This window comes from Vipera berus (genome assembly GCF_964194415.1).
Source record: "Vipera berus genome assembly, chromosome: 1".
Classification (NCBI taxonomy): Eukaryota; Metazoa; Chordata; class Lepidosauria; order Squamata; family Viperidae; genus Vipera; species Vipera berus.
The window spans coordinates 77,333,711-77,352,169 of NC_138202.1; the positions used below are offsets into that span (position 1 = coordinate 77,333,711).

At 36.1% G+C, this 18,459-nt stretch overlaps 1 protein-coding gene across 2 annotated transcripts in view; it reads left to right on the plus strand.

Annotated features, from left to right (window-relative positions):
* Window positions 1–18,459, plus strand: part of PHF21A (PHD finger protein 21A) — a 147,472-nt gene that overhangs the window by 115,532 nt on the left and 13,481 nt on the right. For both annotated transcript variants that reach the window (XM_081329270.1, XM_081329269.1), the window contains exons 9-14: window positions 1,942–2,241; window positions 3,527–3,625; window positions 8,429–8,480; window positions 9,747–9,826; window positions 11,227–11,287; window positions 14,006–14,166. In XM_081329270.1, coding sequence (XP_081185396.1) covers window positions 1,942–2,241; window positions 3,527–3,625; window positions 8,429–8,480; window positions 9,747–9,826; window positions 11,227–11,287; window positions 14,006–14,166 — 753 coding nt within the window. The remainder of the gene's footprint in view (window positions 1–1,941; window positions 2,242–3,526; window positions 3,626–8,428; window positions 8,481–9,746; window positions 9,827–11,226; window positions 11,288–14,005; window positions 14,167–18,459) is intronic.

The following is an 18,459-nucleotide window of genomic DNA, read 5'->3' on the forward strand; positions in this document are numbered from 1 at the left end:
TACTTCACCTCCATTCCCTCTTTTTTAGAGAACTTTATATTTCAGAGTTTAGATTCAACATTTAAAATAATGTATGAATTCTCTCAATTAACGCAGAGATGTAGGATTAATATAAGCATAGCTGCATTTAATTTATATTTATTTTGCATATAATTCCTCTTACTGTTAATATTCTTAAAAAATATAGCATTGGGAATTCAATGTATTCTTTTTGTTATAAGTTTTATTGATTTTTAAAAGTTAGTTTTTAGAGCTTAGTAAACAACATGTCTGGGTTTACATATTTAACATTAACTTCTTCAATATAGATCTATTCAGTACTGTACACTCCAGTATTTTTTTTCCTTGATCTTTCTTTCTTCCCTATATTTTTCCCTTTTCCCCCAATGAACATTTACAATTCTTAGTACTATTGATTTATACAAAATTAAATATACACATCATCATATTTTACTAATATTATAGAGATAACAGTAATATCAATTCATAAATCAACATCCTGTTTTTCGTGCTCTTATTTAATGTTTGATTTCCCATCAATATTTACAATATTTTTATCAGTTATGATTTTCTCAATATTAATTACGTTTACATAGCTAAAAAATATTATATTCATACCAATCCTCTTTTTTCAAATTTCCCATATCAAAAAAAGAAAAACAAAATGCTATCTTAATTCTAAATCATATCTTCCATTATAAAAATCTAGTTATATCTAAGGGTCATCGGTTCTTTTAAACATTCAAACAGGTATATTAAACAGATGGTGCCCCCTCTGATAAATCATATCTTCTGTTTTTTAAGTCTAACTCTCATTTTCTTTGTTTGCCAAGTAGCTTTCCAAGCCAAGGCAATTAAATTGCCCCCAAATTTTCTTTCTATTTTTGTGCAAGCTGCTTGGAATAAGGCAATTTAGGTTTTTTGGGGGGAAAACTCCGCCCATCCACATTCCCTGGACATTTCCCCTGCCCGCTGTATGTTCCATTTTCTGGAATCTTTTTCCTTGTCCTCAGGTGTATTTTGGAGAAGGAAGTAAGGGATCTTTTGTATTTTCATTGTTATAGGTAGATCTTGCAGTATTTTATTTGTATATGGCAGTCCATATTTCCCTTCTCCTATCTCCTCCACCTCTAGATCCATTTCTTCTGCTTCATCCTCTGATTTCTGGTTTATTTGTTCATACTTTGTAGTCGTTGTCTGGGAGCTTTCCAATTGTAGCTTCAGTTTGGAGATTGGGTCCTTTATATCATCTAGATTATTTTTGGCCTCATGGTTTCTTTTTATGTCCTTTTTTATAACAATTATTTGATGAATTTGCTGTAACATAAAGAGTATTTCCTCCTGAAAGGTATTTGTTTTTCCTTGAGGCATCAGTCCTAGAAATCTTCTGGTATCACCAGTCTCAGTAAGGGTGGAACAAGATTTCCTCTAGTTTTCTGGCCACAACGCAAAACTGGAAGCATCGAAATTCAATGTATTCTATGCTGCCACATAAGCACTTCAAAAATCACATAAGCACTCTATTTTTTATTACAAGCTAACTTATAAGGTAATATTTATTCCTTTAGTCCAGACATGTCAAACTCGCGACGTCATGTGACGTTGCACGATGTATCAGGACTGTTTTGCCACTGCCAGCAATGGAGTGGGCACGGCTTCTGTGTGACACATCTGGCCCACGGGCTGACAGTTTAACACCCCTGCTTTAGTCTGAATAATAATATGTGAAGTTTCCTGATGCAAAGACAAGGAACAGTTTTTGGTACCATTTGCAACCGTTGTATTTGGAATTAACCAAGTTTGAGACAGATTTCAAATTAAGTATTTTTGTGCTGATACATATTTCTGAGTAACACAAATATTGTTTTGTGCTAAGTTGTGTTTGTTGGAAATAATCTGATCTCTCTCTCTCTCTTTCTCTCTCTCCCTACCTATCTGTAGGTTCGACCAAAACCAGTTGCCCAGAATAACATACCTATAGCCCCAGCCCCACCTCCTCCTATGCTTGCTGCTCCTCAACTTATTCAGAGGCCTGTGATGTTGACCACAAAGTTCACTCCCACCTCCTTACCTTCTACCCAGAATTCCATCCACCCAGTTCGTGTTGTGAATGGGCAAACAGCAACCATAGCCAAAACTTTTCCAATGGCACAACTCACCAGCATTGTTATAGCAGCCCCAGGTGCCAGGCTTGCTGGACCTCAGACTCTACAGATCAGCAAACCAAATGTTGAGAAGCAGGTACAGCCAGAGGAATGCTATTCGATTGGCCTGTATTTTTATTTACAGTCCATCAGAACTATTATAATTTGCTTGCTTTTTTTTGCTTAAGTATACAATTTTCATCAGCAAGAATATGTTTCTACTATTTTACTATCTTTTCTAATTAAACTGACTTCAAGATGAGATAACAATTTTACAACAACCTCTAATTTTTGGTTACACAATGGTATTTAAATACTTTGCAATCTGGATAGTTGAAAGAACATAGCCCTAACATAACAGAAGTAGTTATCATTTTCCTGGCAGTACATCTTTTTTAAGCTTGACAAATTTTCCGTTGATGCATGAGGAATGTGAACCACTTTTTGTCTCTTTTAGGAAGGTGCAACATACATGTGTATTAATTCACAATAAAATATGAACAGAAAATCAGCATATACCAAATTAATACTCTAGTTTGCACAGAAGGGAAGGGGTAGTATTTCCTTCCATTTTGAACTAATAAAGAACTACTATTAGTGTTAATTGAGAGTTGTATTTTTAATATCTTTAACCATGATTGACTTATTCAGTAAATAGCGCCAAATATTTCCATTGCTGTTTCACAGTCATGCCAGACTAGTTCAAACAAATGTTTTGGACATAGCCAATATTCATCCATAATCATAGATTTTAACTAAGTTTTACTGAAAAATCTATAGCAGATTAGTTTGTATGGCATACTAAACCAAAAATGAACAAACCACAATGTGGCTTACTATTAAGTACAAACCAATCCATATCCATATTCCATGTATTGCTCATATAGCATACAGAAATTATCTTTGTCTCCTTGGAACAAATTGGTAATACTTTATGACTTCACATCCATGTCATAAAGTGATGATTGTGTCATTGTGGAGGCACGTAGGATGCTATATGCAAAGGATCCTGCTATATAGTATGTAAATATACTTCAGGAAAACTTGCTCTTTCAGGAATCATGGAGAACTAATTTTCAGACACATTTCATGTTAATACTAAAGCATAAAGAGGAGTGCAGAGTGACTGACTATTCCTAACAAAATGTTGTCTAAGCAAGCTTTACAGGGAGATCATTCTTTGAAATATCAACTCATCTATAGTTCTGCTTCCCAGGTCTTTTACTTAAATGTTGGGGTGGGGGTGCATGGTCTTCTGAAAAACTTAAGTATTATTTGGGATACTTTCACATAAGTAAGGGTTTTCACCATTGTTCTCATTCTGGTTAATAAAAGGCATTGCTAAATCAAAGAGTATATATATTCAGCTATTTCTATTTCAGACAGTCAAGCCCCAAGTAGAAACAGAGGAGAAGCCAACAGAGATTCATACTGTTACCTCTCCTGCACCTCCCAAGCCAAAACGAGAAGAAAACCCACAGGTAGTAATAGTTAAAATACTATTTTCTGGATAGTAATCTGATATATTGTCCGTTGCTAATATGCCAAAAATTTGGGTTTTGTTTATTGCCTGAAATCTCTTAAATATCTGGGAATAATTCTTCTATAATACCTTTGGGCAGTGTAATTCAGATTAACAGTGATACTAGCAGACAGTTGAAAATACTTGTGAATTTATGGGCAAGAATAAATGTGGTCAAAATGAATTTAATTTCAAGATTAGTTTACAAATTTAAGAGAGATCTCTGTATTAATTCCAACTAGATATTTTAAACATATCAATAAGCTTCTGATGACCTTTTAATAGAATGGTCAGACCCCAAGTTCCTTCTTTGAAATTCTAATTACATATGAAAATGGAACTTCTTATTTTGCAGAATTTTAGTTGTACCATTGAGCAAATGTATTACCTTCTTTTTTAAAAATTAAAAAGTATGGCTATATAAATGAAACTTAAGATTCTATGGCTACCAGCACAAAGTTATTATTGGTTTCTTTTAAATCCTGGCAAGTTCTACTTTTAATCAGAACTGAGGTGTATTTCCAAGTATTAAAGGCATCCAGATTTATTTGAATGTTAACTTGCCCAAATATATTCACTTAAAATATTTGTTATTTTTCACAATTTGGACCTGATGTTTTGATGGCTCCAGAAGCCTCTACTCTTCTGGAGTATATTAAAAAAAATCTTAGAAGTTAACCAACAATTGAATAATCTAAAATTTGAATGATAAAAAATCTGGAATAAAAAATAAAAGACTCCAATTTTAAGATATCAGCGGTCTCAACTTAAAAAAAAGGTTAAATGTGTCTCATAATCTTTAGGGGAGATTTCATCTGGCTTGAACTGTCCTTCAATTGCCATAGCCCTAGATTCATGCTTGGGATGTTGATGAGATATCTTTTTTTCATTTGTTTCATAGTTATGTGAAAGCCTTTGACATGATCACCAGTCCAAACTGCTAGAAATCTCCTTAAGACTTTTCAGGAATTCTTCAAATTCCATAAATCTTTTGGAGTGGACTGTTTTAATAAGATATCTATCCCTTGCAAGGGATGGTGGTTGACAGAAAGATGAGCTTCCTATGATGATTGGATTTTTAAAATGTTACTTAACTATTAGATCATAGGTAGGGCTGAAAAATCAGTGGTATGCTAACTGTATGTCCTGGGTCAGTAACGCATAGTCCCATAGTCAGTCCCATAGTCACCATGAAAACCAGGAAATGGCATCATCCAGTTAAATTGCCAGTCATATACTTCATTATACAGATAATCTGTGTGGTATAGTGGGTAAAACAAGTGCTACTTCACCCTCAGGGACAGATTCTCACTGAGTTTTACCCAGTAATTATCGGTTGGTCTAGTCTACCTTACAGTATTATCATGGGAAATATTGGAGAAAGGAGAACTATGTACATTGTTTTGAGCTCCTGAAAGGAAGGTGGCCTATGCATGTAACAAATAAATAAGGAAAAATATATTTGAAGCCTTTAAAAGAACACCTTTAAAATAATCTATTAACAACCTGGCTACGTATGACATTGAGTTCCTGCTTTATTAGGAATTACATGACGTTAGTTTGAATGGCTTTTATTAGGGGACTTAATACCACAAAGATTGGAATGACCACATTCAAACCCAACGTTTTAAGAAGTACATGCTACTCTGGTGTTAATTCCTACATATTTCTGATGGCCACAATTTTGAGTAATTAAAGCATTATCATTTATACGAACCCTATTTTTTGAAATTATTTTATGCTCTTTTATTTATATCATTTATCCCACCTTTTCTTAGGATAAACTGGGGAAAACGTGTTACTTGCTACTTTATTCCCAAGATGGATATGGATATAAAATATACTATAAGTGAGCAATTTGGGGCAGCTTCAGATGACATGTAAGGAAGTCAGCTCTCTGGAGAGTGGGTTTACTGAGTAAATAAATAGGAGCTGGCCAAGGAAGTTTGACTAAGAATAGGGAAGAGGCAGGAGAGACAGAACAAAAGAGAAAAAGTCCGGGAAGATAAAGACTGTTGATTAACTGCTTCTGCTGACTGTCTATGGAGATTCTCAATCATCCAGGTCGTGATTGTTGCAAAGGTGCTTTTCAAAAGGCAACTTGACTTTTGAAAGCATTTGGGGGCTTCTGCTGACTGTTTTTCTGAGAGTCCATTGGGCTGCTGATTGCCTATTGTACATGATTGGGCATTTCTTGCTGTGGATCTAGTTCTGAGGAAGGTTGTGGGGAGCCCAGCTCCCCAGCAGCAGACAAACGGGAGATTGGTGGGGAAATTCCAGTGCCACAAATGCAAGAAGATTACTATCCTGGAAGAGAGGTTGAAAGAACTATAGATAAAATTTTCACTCTCTAGCTTATCAGGGCAGATTGGGAATTCACAAATAGGTCATAGGAAGTGCTTGTGGAAAGTCAGCTGAATTAAAAAGCCCCCTGGGAAAAAGAGAAAACAAAATGGAAGGATTGGAGAGAGAGAGAGAGAGAAAAATAATCTGGCTTTTAAAAGTTGTAGAATAGATTCCAGAATCTCACTGTTTCTTATATTTCTATATTGAAAGAAAAGCAGCTGCCATAAATCTGAAGAACTGAAGAAGGGGGTGCTACAGGTTCTGCAAAAAAAAAAAAAGGATGCCAGCTTCTTCCCGGGGGACCAGGAAACAAGTGGCGATGGTGCTCTGTTAGCCAGCCAGTCTGTCAAGAGGAGTACGGTGCTTTTCTGGGCACACATTTGGAATGTCACAAAAAGCTTTCCCACCCAGTGATAAATATCCCTTCTTTCTGATCCATATGGGAACAAATATACAGCCAAATGCAATCTTCAAATCATTGCAGGACTAAGAAGCACTGGATAGGAAGGCAAAGTTACTTTTGGGGCTTGATTTGTCTTCTCTTTCTTCTTTTGGGTAAAAGGACATAGCTTAGAAAGAGACTTCTCCAAAGGAACAATTAGGTATAGTGATTAGGTACCGATGAGAGTGCTTTTGTTTCTTTGATACTGGAATGCATTATTTAGAATTCCTGGCAAGAAATAGGCTGCGTGTTATGAGAACTGGGAGGATATATTTGGAAGAGATTTTGCAAACCTGGTCAAGAAGACTGAATCCTATAGGACAGGGGTGTCAAACTCAATTTCATTGAGGGCCGCATTAGCATTGCAGTTGCCCTCAGGGGGCCGGGTGGGTGTGGCCTACTGGGTGGGCGTGGCTAGAGTGCGTATGGCCTACTGGGTGGGCATGGCCAGCTCTATATCGTTCGCATCAAGGATGCCTATGGGGGCCTGGGCAGGAGTGGGACAGATCTGAGGGTCTCTGGCAGAAGGAAGGTCTCTGGGCCAGGGCCAAGGCAGTGGGGGCCGTTCCCTCACTGTTTCCAGGATGGCTTCACGGGCTGCATGAAACCATTTCACGGGCCGGATCTGGCCCCCGGGCCTTGTGTTTGACATGTCTGCTATAGGAGAAGGAGAGGATATAACTGAAAATAGTATAATGCTGGTAAGGAAGTACAGAATGTAGTGGTATCAAAAAATGAGCATGAAATACCAGAAAGAATAGGTCAAGTTATATGACTTAAGTGTTCCAGCATCGTTACACAAGTGCACCAAGTGTGGGACACAAGTTAGAATAAACTCTTAATGCAGGAAAAATATGATTTAGTTGGTATTATTGAAAACTGGTAAGATCAAATTTATGATTAGAAATAAAGATTGAAGATGACATTTTAATTGTCCAGACCTACCTATCTTGAAGGGACGCGGTGGCTCAGTGGGTTAGGACGCTGAGCTTGTCGATCGGAAGGTCGGCAGTTTGGCGGGTCGAATCCCGAGTGCCGCGTAGCAGAGTGAGCGCCTGTTACTCGTCCCAGCTTCTGCCAACCTAGCAGTTCGAAAGCACGTAAAAATGCAAGTAGAAAAATAGGGACCACTACGGTGGGAAGGTAACAGCGTTCCGTGCGCCTTTGGCGTCTAGTCATGCCGGCCACATGACCACGGAGATGTCCTCGGACAAGCGCTGGCTCTTCGGCTATGAAACGGAGATGAGCACCGGCCCCTAGAGTCGGAAACGACTAGCACACATGTGCGGGGGAACCTTTACCTTTACCTTACCTATCTTGAAAAACCAACTCAGCCAAAACTACTGAGTCCCCAAATTCCTTAAGAGGTCTTGCTGACCATTTCATTTTCCATAAAATGAAAAAAGAGACCTTCTGGGATTAATATTCCTAGATTTGATCCTAATCAAACATTGGAAGAAGTAAAAGGAGTGAGAGCTACTTTAATATGTTTAGAGACTATAGGCAAAATACCCCAGACAGAAATCCTGAGGTCAAAGGGTGACGTTTGGGAATATAAGAAATAAAAGATTGGGATGAGAGTTGGCAGTTTCTCAAAAATGAAACATTAAAATAATATTTATAGGAAAAATCAACTAAGAAAACTTGTGGATATATAAGGAGCTAATTGTTTAGAGAGTTAAATTGTTATATGATCCATAGAACTGCTTCAGTGTCCTAAATCATCAGAATTGAATTTATTAAGTCCTATTTGTTTGAGACTCTTTAAGTGTTGTATCAAAACGCATGGTTACAATATAGTGTATAATATAACTATTGTGTAAAGATGCATAGTTATCCTGATTTTTACCATCATTTGGAGATATACGGTTGATGCATATTGTTGAATCATTTGTATTAAGAAATTACTATTATCAGCTAATTTGATTTTCTATAATACTGTGTGAATTCAATTTTTTGTTTCTCTTAATTCAGAAACTTGCCTTTATGGTTTCTCTTGGACTAGTAACGCATGATCATCTGGAAGGTAAAAAGATAACCAAGATGCTTTTTCATTGCTTTTTTAACCAATAAAAACATCAAGACCCATTAATAGGGAAAAGTTTCATTTTGCTTTATTGGGTTTATTTTCAAAGAAATGCTAGGGATTTAGTGTGAGTGTAGACAAAATAAGTCTTATACTACCCAGAAATGATGTGCTAAACATATTCTAAGAACTTAAACATGATAAATGTTCTCATATGATTAATAATGGAACGTTATTATCATTTGGCCTGCAATATATATTTTAAAAAGGGACGCGGTGGCTCAGTGGGTTAGGACGCTGAACTTGTCGATCGGAAGGTCGGCAGTTTGGCGGGTCGAATCCCGAGTGCCGCGTAGCAGAGTGAGCGCCTGTTACTCGTCCCAGCTTCTGCCAACCTAGCAGTTCAAAAGCATGTAAAAATGCAAGTAGAAAAATAGGGACCATTACGGTGGAAAGGTAACAGCGTTCCGTGTGCCTCTGGCATCTAGTCATGCCGGCCACATGACCACGGAGACGTCCTCGGACAAGCGCTGGCTCTTCGGCTATGAAACGGAGATGAGCACCGGCCCCTAGAGTCGGAAACGACTAGCACGCATGTGCGGGGGAACCTTTACCTTTTACCTATATATTTTAAAAAACTGGTTTAATATGTGGACCTAAATCCTAATGTGGATTTAGATACGTTTGATAAAGGGTTTCTTTAACACCTGTTTAAATATTTCAACAAATAATTTTATTTACTCCTAAATGACAGTGAATGAGATGTTTACATATATTTTGATGCATTTTTCTATACATGTGTTTGCAGTTTTTTAAAAAAATAACCCTTGAATATTTGTAAACTGTCATGGACTTACTGCATGGAAAGAGTTGCAATATATATTGAGCAACTGAATAGGTCTTTACACTTCTCTGCAGCTGTTGATTTTGACTTTTAATACTTTTTGTCATTAATTTGCAATATTCATGGTTAAAAATTCATACACTATAATGAATCTTGCACTAATTCTCAGTTGAAAACTTTGTGATAAAAATATAAAGTTAGATTTTTCAAGATGTAGGCTGTAATTTTTTAAAGTTGAATTGGTATCATGTACTGATGTATTTTCAGTCTATTTTTATGTAATACAGCTGTTTAGGATTATCTTTGTGCAAGGATTTTTCAGAAATGATAGATTCTGACTCCTAGTTTCTCAGACTCTAAAACAAAATCTTGTGTGCTTGGAAATGCGTTTATTTTCTAACCAAATTATTTCTTTCCTCAAGAAATACAAAGTAAAAGACAAGAAAGAAAACGAAGAACTACAGCAAATCCAGTTTACAGTGGAGCTGTTTTTGAGCCTGAGGTAGCAATCTTATTTATATATTAGAACTCGCTTTGATGCTCTCGAGTCCACCCATACAGACATGGGATGGTCAAACTAGCCTAAAAAGGAGGTTTAAATTATTTCCCTTCTAAGTTTCATGTTTAGCAAATCACTCCTATGAATGATGGCTGTCCTTACTGCATACGGTCACTCGTGCGCTCGTGACCTCTCGTTTAGACTACTGCAACGCTCTCTACATGGGGCTGCCCTTGAAGACCACTCGGAGGCTCCAACTGGTACAGAATGCAGCCGCGAGAGTTGTGTTGGGAGTCTCCCGATACTCCCATGTTACACCTCTGCTCCGTGAGCTGCATTGGCTCCCAGTTGTCTTCCGAGTGAGATTCAAGGTTCTGGTAATGGTTTTCAAGGCCCTACATGGCATGGGTCCGGAGTACCTCAGGGAGCACCTGCTGCCGGCATCAACTTCCCTCCGCCCTGTGCGTTCCCACAGAGAGGGCCTCCTCAGGGTGCTACCGGTCAGAGAATGTCGTCTGGTGGCCCCCAGGGGGAGGTCCTTCTCTGTGGGCGCCCCAGATTTATGGAATCGGTTGCCGGTTGAGCTCCGGATGGCGCCCGACCTTCGCTCCTTCCGATGCGATCTGAAGACTTATTTGTTCAAACAAGCCGGCCTGGCCTGATGGGGGATGGGTTGGGATTTTATTGTTGTTTTTAATATATTTATCTATTGTTTTAGCTTGGGCATTGTGTTTAATTCTTTTTTAACTTTTGTATCTTTGTACTTTTATATGTTTGCCCTGTTCACCGCCCTGAGTCCTTCGGGAGAAGGGCGGTATACAAATAAAATTATTATTATTATTATTATTATTATTATTATTATTATTATTATTATTATTATTATTATTATTATTATTATTATTATTATTATTATTATTATTATTATTATTATTATTATTATTATCTGAGAGTAAGTAGTTTTGGATGGCTCTGCTTTCCAGCACTCAACTGCCACTCCATGATCTGCAGCATTTGCTACTGGCATTGCCTAATGGTTCAGCTATACCCACCCTCAAAGACATCGGAAAACTAAATAGACAGTTCTGGATGGCTTTGATATATTTCTAGAATCTATAGACTAATTGTTGACTGATGAAGATTTAGCATCAAATCATTCTCTTGTTGCTAGTGGAAATAGGTTTGTTGTATTCTGTTGGTGTTTTCATGAAAGTCCAAGTTCTCTGGAGTAGGTGTTCTAGTTAACACAATAATGCATTCTTTAAAATACTGAAAGCTTGGTCGAATTTTTAGAAATTATTTTAGTAGTAAAGCATGTTTATGTATGTTATATAAGCATCGGTGATTCTATAGATTTCAGTTAACAAAAAGTCTTAATAATTGCTTTGTTCCTATTTTCTACAAAGCGCAAGAAGAGTGCGGTCACATACTTGAACAGCACAATGCATCCTGGGACACGTAAACGAGGTAAATTTCTAATTAAGAAAAGGGGTGGTACATGAATCAAATATATTAAATAATCATATAAACAGAGGAAAAGCTGTACTGGTTTCAGCCAAGGCCCATCATAACCCAGGATTTTGTTTCTCACAGTGGCCAACCACAACGCTTCCATGATAGTCACATAAAGAATATGGAGATATTCTCTTCTCCTACTGTTCTTTTTCAATTAATATTTGGAGGTATCCCCTTATCCTGCACAGATGTAGTGTAGAATTTTCAAAATTAATACATTAGCTGTTTTCACACTATCCAAGTTAGCATCCATAACTTTATGTTTTGATAATGAATTCCTCAGATTAATTTTGCACTGTATGAAGAAGGAACTTTTTGTCCATTTTAAATATCCTTCCTGTTAGCTTCATTGCAGCTCTAGGAATTGCAGCAATATTTCCTACAAACTATTGTTTGGCCAAAATACCCAGCATAGGAAAAAAGATATAAATACTATTGATGTTTGCTAAGCATTGATATTCTACTTAACAGCGCAATCACAAATACCAATGAGTCATTTAAAAAAAGAGGGGTGACATGATAGCAGTGTTCCAATATCTCAGGGGCTACCACAAAGAAGAGGGAGTCAAGCTATTCTCCAAAGCACCTGAAAGTAGGACAAGAAGCAACAGGTGGAAACTAGTCAAGGAGAGAAGCAACCTAGAACTAAGGAGAAACTTCCTGACAGTTAGAACAATTAACCAGTGGAACAACCTGCCTCCAGAGGTGGTGAATGCTCCAACACTGGAAGTTTTTAAGAAGAGACTGGACAGCCATTTGTCTGAAATGGTATAGGGTTTCCTGCCTGAGCAGGGGGTTGGACTAGATGACCTCCAAGGTCCCTTCCAACTTATTATTATTATTATTATTATTATTATTATTATTATTATTATTATTATTATTATTATTATTATATCATGCAAAATTGGAAAAAAAGAAGCTCTCATGCTCTATGAAGGACAATACTTTTGTTTCCTTGTTACAAATAATTACATTTATATAACATAACATGTGCATTAGAAGAAATCTAGTCAGAGCCAAAGTTATAATCCTTAATAAAGGCAAAAAGTAGAAATAGCATTGAACCATAGAAGAAATAAAGCAAAAATAGACGGTAATATAAGGAACCACAGAAAACAAGCTTGTGTGGATTTATAAAATGGCAAATAATAGAATCATTTGGTAAATAAATTGTCTCATATGGTCATAAAGAAAAATGAAAATTGAGATGAGTGAAGAAATGTAATCACTCTAAACAGAAAGTGGAATCAAGTTCTGGTGTCTTAAGTCTAAAAATTTCCAAGTTTTGAGAGAAAGAGAAAAATGTCTTGTTTTTCTACGGCATGCATGATTTTATGCATCTCAGTCCTACCACTTACCCTTTCCTGAGCTAAACAATTTGAAATATTATACCTTTTTCAAAGAAAAAAGGTGCTTGAGCATCTTGATCATTTTAGTTGTCCTTTTCCCACTTTTATTATGACCTTTTTCAAATACAGTAACCAGAACTGTACACAGTATACCAGATACAAGGATAATTACAAATTTGTACAATGTCATTTCAGGGTTGGCAGATTTTTAAATACCTTTCCTCTATGAGACAAACCACTCCCATTCTGACAGTTAAAACCTCAAACTCAGAAAAATAACTGCAATTTTAAAACAATACTTTGTAATTAAAATGTCTATCGATGAGATTGAAATTGGCTTCTAATAACGTACTTGTATGCTCTGTATATATGAATATAAGTGGTTAAAAGGTGTAAGAATCAATTGCAGGTTCCATTGTGCAGGTTTTTCCTTTTCCAAAATATGTCATTATAAGTAAAGTGGATTTGATATATTTTTTCCCATTGCTGTTGGCATTTTGTTCTTAGTCACGTAAAAGAAACTTTTATATTTGTTTCTATCACTCTTTACTTGTTTGGTACAATTTAATTAAAAAAAGGTACCTATGAATGCTTAATTACATGTTTTCATCTTTTGGTTTGTAATTTTGTTTATCAATCATCAGAAGACTATTAGAAAAAAACTATAGGGTTATATTTTCAATTAGAATAATAGTTCACTTTAGAGTAATAGTTTACTAGATAATTTTATGTCATAGTTATTTTATGAACAACAAAAGTGCTTTTAAAAAATATTTCTTAATCAACCAAAAGTGTTTTCCAAATCCATTATCAATATTCTTGCCTAAATGAAAATGTTATGGATAGCCTCCAAGTGATATCTCAGCTTTTCAGATTTCTAAGAAAAAGAGGAAATGAGACTTAGAAAATGAATAAAGTATTACTAGGTACTGTTTTAAGGATTAGGATGATATTTCAGTCAATCTAAGGGGTATGGATCATGGCAGCTTTTGATAGAAGTCAATTGGGGGCTTGATATAGAGGGAAAGACTGAACATTCAAAACATTAAGACTGAAATGACATACCATTGTTAGTTGTAGCCACTTTTACCCTTCTGAAGAACTGCAGGGTTTTTTCCTCATAATATCCTTTTTGAAATTATTCTTGTAAATGTCTTAAAATTAATGTGAGAATCTTGGCTTCCTTTCACTTGTGACTATTATACTAACTACCTCTCTGTACCTCATCGCTTCCTTTTTCATGCTAGCCAATGAGGAGCAATGTCCAAAGGTATGTAAGATTATTTTCCTCCCCTTTTTGTTTCCTTTTGTTAATATGTAGGTCGTCCACCTAAATACAACACTGTGCTGGGATTTGGGGCTCTGACCCCCACATCCCCTCTGTCCAGTCATCCTGATTCCCCTGAAAATGAAAAGGCAGTGACATTTACTTTCCCTGCAACTGTTCAGCCTGTATCCTTACCCAGCCCCAGCTCAATGGACGTAAGTAATTTTTGCTGAATTGTGCACTGTTTGAAGCAAAGCTACTGTGCAGAATCTTCAGAATTATTTTTTTTTAAGAAATACTTTATATTGCACCAAAATCTTCACTCCTCTTCTAGACTTTGCATTACTAATATTTGTACCTATTTCCCCTCTCCTTGCCACTTTTCCAAGGCTAGATGGATTCTAGAGTGTCCTAGGATCTCTAGGAGGATATTTTTCCCTCCATCCATCTTTTCAGATGCACAGAGAGATTGATGCAGGGTGTGCATGTTTTGGCAATGAAGTGGCAATGGAAGGAAATCAGGTTTCTTTGGTGTCCTGTCATATTCAGATCATAAAAAGAACTAATGATATGTATTAATCATCAAGAAAAGAATGAATTAATTCCTAAGGCTTCACCAAATCAATATGCAGGCAAATAGTTTCAATGGCTGTTGGCAGCGTCTTGTGCTTGACAGATTCCTGGACAATGGATTCTGCTCTCTTTAGCCTTCAGTGCCACAGAGCACTCTGTAAAATCATTCCTCTGTTTGATACAGATTTGTTGTGTAAAAATTGTTCTAACCCTTCACTGATATGTATAATTAACATTCATAGGAACAACATTGGTTCTCATGATAATAACTTAGAACTGGAATTTCTGGATTCATATCTTTAATCAGGTCTCATTACTTTTCTGTTACTTTGTTTTTTCAGTTTAAATAAGTTATTTGCTGCTTAAAATCCCAAATAATATATTCCACTTAAATATGCAAGTTACATTTTATATTACAGTAAATATATCTTGAGAATATTTCTGTGCATCTAACTCGGTGAATAAGCGGCATGAAATTCTTGTAACACACAAATATTTATTGCTGTGGCAGCCAGCAATAATCAAGTCAACAACTAAATGATATTCACTGCATCATGAGATACGACAAAAGATAAAGTTAAGATGGAATCCTAAAAAAGAATACGTTGTTCACGTTGAAGGTCTTTAAAAATGTTATATTTGATGGAATCTTCTAAAAGGCAGTACTAAAAATTGATTTGAACAGACAGAAGAAAATTTGATAAAAACATATATGTACACATGCATACATGATATTTCTTAACATTGTTACAGATTAAGAAAAGATGGCATGCTTATTTGAGATTTTCTGCTTTGAATAAAGCAAAGAATTTTTTGCCATTGCTTTTGGATAATAGTCTGAACTTTTTATAGTGATGAAGTTGCTATTTTATTTCACCATCACCTAGATTGAGCTTGTTATATATTTACAGAGCAGTTGTGTGTTCTGTTTGCATCCTCTGTTAATCACAACATTTCAGGGCTGGGGGCATTATACAGTAAGCGTTCACTAGAGTTCTAAACATTTATGTTGCAAGTTGTGTTGAATCTTCAGATGATACAATAGTCTTTATAGCACTAATAGTAGCTAATGCAGATTTTATAGTCATGTGAAAAAATAAGTACACTTTACTGAAACTTGATTTTTTAAAACATTTCAACATACAAATATTTGATTGTCACTTCAATAATATTGATAGAGAAAGGGATATAACAAATACCATATACTATTCACATTTTGTAGTCCATTTTCTAATTTAAATAAATAAAAATGCAAATTTCACATGTAGAAAAAGTAAATACACTCCACTTTTATCATTACTTCAAATAAAATTAAAATCAGGCGCACCAGATCAAATGCAAATGATTAGAAGATTATTAGAGAGAATCTGACAGGAACCTGTCTTACTGAAATCTCTGGCATTTGGTTTGATTTGCTCTTTGTTGTTGAAGTGTAGGGTATCAATAGGTCTAGATCGAAAGAGCTCTTTTGAGTTCTTCAGAAAGAAATTTATAGATACCTGTGAATCTGAGAAGAGATTTAAAATGATCACCAAACAATTGGACATCTATCATTCTACTTTATAGAAGATCATCTGGAATTGGAGAAGATTTCAGACACTTGCAACTTGTCTAGGCCAGGCCATCCCAGCTAGTTCAGTCTGAGAGCAGAACAACAGATTCTGAAAGAAGTCTCCAAAAACCCTAGAATTTTTTCACATGGTCTACTCGTTCTTGCCACTATTGGTGTCAAAATGCATGAGTCTACCATTAGAAAGAAGCTGCTCACATTAGATCAACATGGGATGTATGGGGTCTAGGACAACTCGCCCTGGCCGCCACAGCCAACTTGCGACTAACTCGCCGCAGCCAGCTCACCATGGAACTTACCGTAGCCAATTCGTCACAGAACAATTCAACTCTGTATTAATTGTTTCAATCAATTACTTTTATTATTGGTGACAGCGTTTTTGTCACAATTATTGTAACTCTTCTATTTTTGGATTCACTTTATTTTATTATTATTGGGCACTGTTCTGTTGAAATTAATTTAACTTTTTTGTATTTGTTGAATTGTCCTCCACTGAGTACTCAACGCGGTGAGTTGGCTGTGGTGTTTTGGCCATGGAGAGTTGGCTGTGGCAAGTTGTCCCATTTGGGGAAGAGTGCCAGGAGGAAACATTTGCTGTCCAAAAAGGACCCCTAGGCAAGACTAAAATTTGCTCGTGAACACCTAGACAAAGACCAAGACTTCTGAGATAATGTGCTTCAGACAGAAAAAGCAAAGATGAGTTATTTGGCACAGTACTAAAAGACATGTTTGGCAAAAAAAAAAAGACACTTCACTCTTAAAGCGTGGTGATTATATCAGCACCTGGGTAGCTCACCATAGAATCCATTAGAATTTTTTCATTGGTACTTGAAGATAATTTGAGATCATTTGTCAGAACATTGTAGCTCAACTCAAAGTGGACCTTTCAGCGTGACAATGACATTAAATCTGCATAGAGAAATGTGTGTGTGTGTGTGTGTATGTGTGAGTTCTTCCCAATCTATACTAGAAATGCTAGACAGTTAAAAGAATCACCTACTTCTGGCTGTTTCTGCCAAAAGGGGCAATACCAGGTAATAAAGCCAAGGTTGTTTTTTCCCACAGAAAGAAATGGTATATCTGTTTGTTTGTTTTTTGTTGTTGAATAAATGAATGCAAAAACAATTTTCATAGCTTTTTTGTTCAGTCACATCACTTTTATATGCTGTTTGAATGAAGATTAAAATAATAATATTAAATATCAAAAAAGAAAACACTTTATGTGGGTTAATGTATTTTTTCACAACCGTACAAGTTGAGAGTACTGATTCCCCTATCATTTGAACCCTGGCCAGCCTCCCTTAAGTTTTGTGAAACTGATTTTATGTAGAGGTAGTCCTTGATTTACAACCATTCATTTAGTGACCATTTGAAGTTACAGTGGCACTGGGGGAAAAAATGACCGTTGCAGCATCCCCATGGTCAAAATTTGGATGCTTGGCAACCGGCATGTATCTGCAGTATGACGGTTGCAGTGTCATGTGATCATCTTTTGCGAGCTTCTGGCAAGCAAAGGGGAAGCCAGATTCACTTAACGCCTGTGTTTCCAACTTAACAACTGCAGTGATTTACTTAACAAATGTGGCAAGAAAGGTTATAAAATGGAACAAAACTCACTTAACAACAGTCTTGCTTGGCAATGGAACATTTGGGCTCAAATGTGGTCAATTGGATAAAATTGGGGTCGGGGGAGATCAGGGATAGCCTGTGAGTTTTTTTTTAAACTTAATCTCTCATCCCCAATATTTCTTACTTAAATTGAGCCCTAGGAACTCATCACTCATGTGCTGCATTGTATTTGTGGAACCAGGTAATTCATAGGTCAAGATAGCATACTCGTTCTGGAAATTAATGATGTTACCTACAGAGTGTGAAGCATTGATTTTCATGTAGTTAAAAGCATTAAGCATTGGCCAATGCTTGGGAATAATCCCATCTCCCAAATGGTTGTCATTATTTAATACATTACTCATAATAAGGGTAGCTTACCATTGTTTTAAGGATGATGTGAAATAGCTTACATAATTCAGAACCAGTTTGCAAGCTGTGAATCAGCTTATTTACCATTATGCAAGTTCCTATGGAATGCCATATTTTATAGAGAATAGGCTACTTTTACAGATCTTACTATTTACTTCTAAATTTGTAGAGTTTTAGAAAGTTGCAGCAACTTGTCAGAATTGCCTTCAGCTCATCAAAAACAATATTGTATAGTAATATCCTTTCTGTTCTTATCTTGTTATTTTGGAATAGAATTCTTTATTGGCCAAGAGTGGTTGGACACACAAGGAATTTGTTTCTGGTGCATAAGCTCTCAGTGTACATAAAAGTAATAGTGATAATCATGATCATAAACAACATGAAA